Raw genomic sequence first — 7501 nt, 5'->3', positions numbered from 1 at the left:
CAACATCAGCTTTCTAAGTGAGCAAAACACCACCGAGAAGAGGTGAGCCATCGTTGTACTTCTGCCAGAAGCTCTCTGCAGAATAAAGTCACGCGGGAGCTGGCGGGTCAGCTCAGAAGTCACCAGACACGCGCTCTTGCAAAGGACCCCAGTTTGTTTCCCACATCACCTGTCATTCCAGCTCCAGGATCCTCTGGCTTCAGCAGACACCTGCGCTCAGGTGCATGTGTGCACACACATACACGCCCACAATTTCAAAACAGAAATCTTGAAAGCAAAGATGAGCTTGTGTGTAGGTAGGCCATAGCTATTAACATTAGTTCTCAACTATAATGCTGTGACATTATCATTGCAAAGTGTGACTTCGTACAAAAAAACCACTTCTGAATTTTTTTAAAACCATTTTTTTTAACACATGGAATTACACGCAATACAAAATACTTGTTTTACAAGTTGCAACTTTACAATCATGGGTTCAGTTACAGTAACACAGGTAATATTAGTGCATTCACTCAGAGCATGGTTATTTATCTTCATTGGACTGAACACAAAGCCAAGAATGAATCATTTGCTTACATTGCTTTCTAGTCTTTGAATTAAAAAGGAAGAAAGAAAAATTATGCCTATGTCCTCTGTTATATGTCAGGATGATAAACAATGTCAACAATTAAGTAGTCTGGCATGTCTATAAACGGGAGATCGTATCCCAATAGCTCTTAAGTTGTAAATCCTAAGGCTCTTTCTAAATTTGTCTATCAAATTGTCGTTATCTCAGCTTTCAGGAAGATTACATCATCTTTGGTAATCGGCTGCCAACAAACAGAAACTATAGATTACAGCATTTTCCCAAAGAATCCTGCATTTCAGTGAATAGCTGAATAAATAGACATTAATTAGGAAATTCACATTAAGATAGAAGAAAATTCAAACATTCTGATTGCTTTACCTCTCCCATTGGATAGCTACCACTAATTGTACTATTTGTGTTAGGGTGAAAATAAGCTGGATAACAGGACTGTAACTGAGAAGGGTTGGCAGATATGTACAGTAACCCGGGGAGCCATAAAATAAACGTGTTTATATGTACATTATTCTTCCTCTTTTTGCATGGAGAAACACTGCTTCATAAGATGGGAAGCACACAGCAGGCCACATGCAGCAAGGACTTACACAATGCGCAGAACAACTGGAAAAACCGAGACTAGGTGCTTAACAAAGCACTTAGAACGGGGAGGCAAGGAAAGCAACGAAAGCCAGGAAGGACTTGAAACCTGGAATGCTTCTGTATTGAAGTTTCAGAATAGAAATTTGTTTAACAAGCTCTTGATAGTTTTTAAAAGTTCCCACTCGATCACCTATGGTTTAAGTGTAGAGCTAAAAATAAACCATCACATTGTACAAAACTTTGTATACCAGCATACAAAAGGTAACAATTTACTTTTTGTATAAAATATAACCTTTCGATAGTATATTTATTTCACATATGTATAAATATAACCAAAAGAATATGTTTTAAGTATTTCTACCAAAATATTCTTTACAAAAGTTTACAAAACAATTTATTTATATTTACAAATCAGCACAGAAGAGATTCTGGGCTTGTGATGTTGGTGTGGTGGAGAGGAAGGAGACAGCCTTCAAGACATCTTAAAGACTGGAAGAGGGCTTTGCAGAGCTTTAAAAACGTGTTCTGTTTTGAACAGATATGTAAAGATTTGGTGCTTACAAGATTTCAGTTAAATCACATTTGATACTTGAACATGTGAAAGCTGAGGGTAACCTTTACTTCTCTGGATTTAGGAAAATGGTAGTGATATGTTTCTGTAGCCACCTCAAACCTGCACATCTCCATTTTACAGTTCCTGTGTATGTGGGTACTGAGGTCAAATGACACAACAAAAACCCATTCTTTGCCAGTGCTGGACCCTGAGAGGGACAACCTGGACATGAAGGGCCCAGGTAGCACACGTGGCAAGGATCCCTTGGATCAGGAATACGGTGACTAGACGGCTACTTCTGGGCCACATTTGGCTCAGCTGTTTACCCAAGTCCTACGTCCAAGGAAAGCTGTGTTGCTTCTCTCAGAGAAGCTTTCCTCCAAATTCTGTGAAATAGTCAGGCTGCTCACACCCTCCCCTCCTGTTTCTTACTGTCAATCAAAATGTGTTACTCTCTAATCTCACTTTTGGTGCCCCAACTTTCTTTTCTTACAAATCAGTCTCTGGTTACCAAAATAGCAGGAGGACAAGGCTCAGTTTCACTGCACTTGGGGACAAACCAGTGTGTACCAATGACACTAGTAACACCTCAGTTGTTTGAGGCCAAGTATGTCTCCTATACAGCAATACAGTTTTCTGAAGTGAAATTTGATGCAGGCAGCTGTGCACCAATATATTTCAGTATGATCAGCACAAGTCTTGGTTTTGTACAAAAACTGGTTGGGAAGCCTAGTTAAATCACAAGCTCTGCATTCTTGTTTTATCACTAGACATAGCATCCCACTAAAATACAGAACGTGTGGGAAAATTGCAAAAATGAGGGCTGGATCTAGGAAGAAATTCTATAATTTTTTTATAGCGTCTCAGATCTCTGCTTTCCTTGCTTAGAACATTGGTTACTCCAAACAAGCTTAGAACATTTTGTTCTTTCCTGCAAACTTAGGACATTTAAACGGAAAGACAGTGGAAAAGTCAAACCATGTATATCCACTGGAGCAGATTAAGGGATCTGTTGCCTATTGCTTAGCACAAATACCTGTTCATGACATGGGGTTTAAACAAGCCTCAAGTTCCATTACATTTCTTTCAGCAAGAAAAGGAACTTGGGAAGCTATTTTACACAGTTAATTACACATCAGCATCACAGTTCTGTTTGGATAACTGGATAACATGTCCTGAACCTCAGACGGGGAAAAATGATCCCAATGTTTTGCTTTCAGGTTTGAACATTTTCAACAATATCTGAATGGATATGTTCACGGTGCATTTACAGCCTGCTTTCCGCCTTGAAGCCTGTAGTCCACCTGGAAGTCAACAGTCTGGCATTAACAGAGTCCTTGTGAAATACTGCCTCTCTCAGTGCGCCGTGTCTGCCAACTGGCTTCCCTTTCTCCTTAGGAGTTGCTCCCCAAGATTTCATCGAGGTTGATGTCTTTCATCCAGTCATCATTGCCAGGCTCTGTCTTCAATAAAGAATCAATGAAATCAGCATCACTGTTTAGGGCTGGGCCCATGCTGTCTGTCTGTTGGTTGAGGAAGTCAAAAGCTAAGTCGCTGCCATGATCAGTTCCTTGAAAAGCCCTGGAACTTTGGTTGGGTGGAGGAAAAGCGCTGGGTGTCAGGGATGGTGGCTGGCTGATGCCTGTCCTCGGCTGATTCAACCCTGTTCCTGACGGGTTCAGATTAGACAGGCTCTGTGTGCTCACCTGGCTGGGTCTGAGGTTCAATCCCCTGAGTGGACCCAGGGCTTGCCCATTTAATGTCTCATTTACTTGGGTCATAGGTCTCATTTGTACTGCTGGTGTTAATTGGTTAGGGGGCGCCACTGCCCTCTGGGAAAATGGCTGGCTCCCCACTCCCGGCTGCAACGACTGGTTCGGGGTGTAGGCTGCAGGTGCACCTGCCGCGGGGAAGCGCACTCCTGTGGACTTCAGGGGCTCCTGCTGCTTTGTTGCTCCTTCTTGAGAGGCCCAGTTTGGTGCTGTTGTGGTGGATGTGATCATGACAGTCGGGGACCGCTGGGCTGGCATGCCTGGCATACTGTGGGTCAAATTCGGTCTTAGTTGTTGGGAACTGCCAACAGATCCAGCTCCAAAGGTGGCCACGTTGTTATTGTTATTTGGCCCTAAGGAAGATGGCCTGGACATCAGAGAGTTGCTTTGATTGGTTATCAGTTGAGTTGCATTTCTCTGTTGGCTCAGCTGGTTCATTGCTGAGGTGACGCTGTACGAGCTGGGCTGGTTACAAGGCAGGTTTCTATACATCCCTACGTTCTGAACTGCTGATAACGACTGCGTTCTCGTCCCATGGGAAGTGGACATGAGGCTGGAATTTGGAGTTAAAATGGCGTGTGTTGAAGCTGGGTTTGTCAAAGCCTGATTAGAGTTTAGAGTCACTGTGGAAGAGCCGCCTAAGAAAGATCAGAGAATTGTATTCATTTCCAACAGCACAGCACTCCACATCTACCTCAGCTTGCGAGAGCTTATCAAATCGCTGCAACTGCTTTCATGTGCAAGAACAATTTGGACAAATAATTACCAAGCATATTATGTAAAAGGAACAAGACAAAATTTGAAGGAGATATCGCCCTAGGCCACTCCTCGGTTAAGGGTGTCCACAGTGTAGAAGACTGAAGGAGAGTGGTTCTCTTTTATTGTTTTTACATTGTCTTCTGAAGTCACTGAGGGGATAGTTAATATATCATTTCGAATGAGTTTTATTATGTTACAATTCCAAAGACTACAACTTTGATTAGCTAGCTCTCATGAAATCTGTGTTACTGTTCACCCCAGGGTCCAAGAGAGAATGTGGATAAATCCTGGCTCCTACACTAATGTTCCTGAGCTGCGGCCTAGAAAATCATGTCTCATTCTTTATCAGCATCGTCCTCATTCAAGAATCTGCTACAAGTGGCTCCCCTGCATCCACAGGGCAAAGACTCATCTCTAGAGGCACCTGCAATGTGATGTCGTCTGCCCTTGGTGGTGATTTCCACAAGGAAAGCCTTCTGCTGTAGGGCATGCAGTTGTGATTACATTGCTCTTGCACACACCATGAGCTCACCTCTCTTCCTCTCACATGGTGCCCTTTCACCTCCTTGAATTCACTTACACTTTCTTCAAGCTCCAGGCCAAGGGCCTGTGGAGTATTCCCTAATCCCCGCCTCACATCCCTGCAGCTGGTTCCTCCTTGACTCCTCCATGGAGCACTTAGGCAATCCACCAAGCCTCACAGGGCCTGCCAGTCCAACTGATGTCAGTCAACAACTGACTGGGTCTCAGGCTGCTGAGCGAGATGTGAGAGTGACAGCAATATTCCTGACTTAGGAGGTTAAAGTTGGCGCGAGAAAACATCTTTAGATGCACAAAGAGTGCCAGGAAGAGGGAAAGCTGCTCTGGATGGTGGAGTCCATAATGGATGTTATTCACACCTGGTTTGTTCCTTGTCATAGTGCCTGAGTCTAGTGGATGACACAGAGTTGGTGTTCAATTGGATTCTGAATGACTAAATGAAAGAGACTGATGGAAAGGCAAAGCTCAGACAAAGACACCCTCATCTGGGTATCCTTAATGAAGAAGGGTGGGCCCAGAGGCCCGGAAACACTGTGAATCAGAGCCCCACATGTGTGAAGTAGTTATGTGAAGTGTGTGCCCACGATCGAACCCTTAGGACATTCCCTGATGACTGAAGAGATGATGTGGAATTGCATGATGTGGAACCTGCAGGAACGAAGGCCAAACCAGCACGACTGTGCTGCTTTTTACTTCAAAGTGTGTTTCCACCTAGACCACCAATTTCTTTAGGGCAGGAAGAGTCCCTGTACCCTTCACGTCCTTCACAGGGATCCAGCACTGCGCAGTGTACAGGAACTCTTTGATAAAGTGGGATCTGAGCCAGGCAGGAAATACTTGAACAGTAACTGAGAGTTCATACAATACTATGACTTTAAGCAATGGCATCTTTATAGCTGAGGGTTCTATGGCATGAGCATTTGTAGTATGCAAGTATTATGGGGAAAAATTCACAAGTTATAGGTTGGGAGGATGCAGTTCAATGAAAGGCACTTGCCCAGCATGAGCAAGACCCTGGGCTCAATCCCCACCCCCAAATAAGTACCAATTTAGGTGTCTTAGATTTTAAATATCTATTTATTTTATGTGTAAAAGTGTTTGCCCACATATGTATGTACCTCACACATGTGGAGTGTCCAGAGAGGCCAGAAGAGAGCATCAGATCCCCTAGTACTGGAGTTTCAGATGGTTGTGAGCCATCATGTGGGTGCTGAGAACTCAACTTGGGTCTTCTGCAAGAACAGTCAGTGCTCTTAACCACTGAGCCATCTCTCCAGCCCCAGGAATCTTATTATTTTTTTAGTAATATACCCCCAGGCAAATTTATGGGGGAAAGCAGTGTTTATTTTTACATTTTAAATCTTATTTACTTTGTGTGAATGTGTGTGTTAATATGTGTGTGGGCATGTGTACACCACCTCACTCATACATGTGGAAGTCAGAGAACAAAGTGTTGGGAGTTGGTTCTGTCTTTCTACCATGTGGGTCCCAAGAAACAAATTGTCGGGTTTGGCGGCAAGCTCCTTTATCCACTGAGTCATCTTACCAGCCTGGAAAACAGTATTTCTGAAGAACCAGAGGAGAGAGAATTTGCATAAAGATCATGAAATAATGACAGTCAAGATTAGAAGCTTCTGACATGTGAGATAGAAATGGTTTCAGGTTCTTCTCTGTCCTTAACTTCTAATTAGTGCAGGGATCACTACTGCACTGATGTTAAAATTTAAAAAATATATAAAAGAGTTTGCTTTGTTTTCTGCTGCTTGTTTTACTCCCAGAAGGCTCCATGAAGTCAGTCTCCAGAGACCTGACTTAGTCAGCAGTTGGATGCAACAGGTGGCTCAGAAAAAAATGCACGTCTGCTCTTTGGAGGGGCTGCTGGGTGCCTCTTCACATCCCTCCTCCATGACTTCCTCTAAAACAGCCTTTATTTTGCAACAGTGTTCAGTCAGTAAAGCACACATCTCAAATTTCCTCCTGCTGTGCAGCGTGCAGAGACACTTCTGACTAGAAAAAGAAGTGAGTGGGCTGGAGTCCCCTGAGCTTGGTTCGGGCTACTTTACCTCACCCCTCATGTCTTCCTGCCTGCAAGGAAGGCTGTTAAAGGGACGGTAAAAGGGAACCACACGCTGAGTAAGCAGAGAGAAAGAAGCCTGGGTTCCTGCCCGAATCGGCACCAAATCAGCTCTGCACCCTCTACACTGCTATCGGTCAGATTCTCGTTGCAAAAATGTTGCAAAAAACATTCTCTGAAATGTTCTAGGGTGTTTCAAAGGTTCCCAGCTTCTCTTCTTGGACAGACAGAGAAGGAAAGAAAAGAATAGCTGAGAAACCAGAGAGGCCAGCTTAAAGTAACACGGAAAATACAGACTTCTGGGCAGAAGAGATTGGGATAGGGGCTGAAAGGCAGACGGACATGGTGACTGGGTCTGGGGAGTTCTTTTGGAGTTCAAGGAGCGGGAGGAGAGAGATTTTTATAGGGAATGCATACTACCTATTTCATATGGAGAAAGAGAGAGATTAAAGAGTTTTGCTTTGTGGGACTAGAGAGATGACTCAGTGGCTGTTCTTGCAGAAGACCTGGGTTCGAATCACAACACCCACATGGAAGCTAACAACTGTCTGTAACTTGAGTTCCAGGGGATCTGATGCCTTCTTCTGCCTTCCATGGGCACTGCATGACACAGGTGTATTTATGCACATGTAGGCAAT

The 7501-nt window shown here is 43.8% G+C and overlaps 1 protein-coding gene across 1 annotated transcript in view; it reads right to left on the bottom strand.

The window, feature by feature from the left end:
- Nucleotides 1-394: 394 nt before the first annotated feature.
- The window catches only part of Maml2 (mastermind like transcriptional coactivator 2), a 355382-nt gene continuing 348275 nt past the window's right edge, over nt 395-7501 (bottom strand). Inside the window, exon 5 of the mRNA XM_008850830.3 lies at nt 395-4128. Within this exon, the coding sequence (XP_008849052.1) occupies nt 3113-4128 (1016 nt within the window). The 3' untranslated portion in view covers nt 395-3112. The remainder of the gene's footprint in view (nt 4129-7501) is intronic.

The sequence above is a fragment of the Nannospalax galili genome, unplaced genomic scaffold, assembly GCF_000622305.1.
Source record: "Nannospalax galili isolate Female #2095 unplaced genomic scaffold, S.galili_v1.0 scaffold1185, whole genome shotgun sequence".
Classification (NCBI taxonomy): domain Eukaryota; kingdom Metazoa; phylum Chordata; class Mammalia; order Rodentia; family Spalacidae; genus Nannospalax; species Nannospalax galili.
Note: the sequence above shows the minus strand (reverse complement) of the source record. Positions and strands in the feature narration are given on the sequence as shown.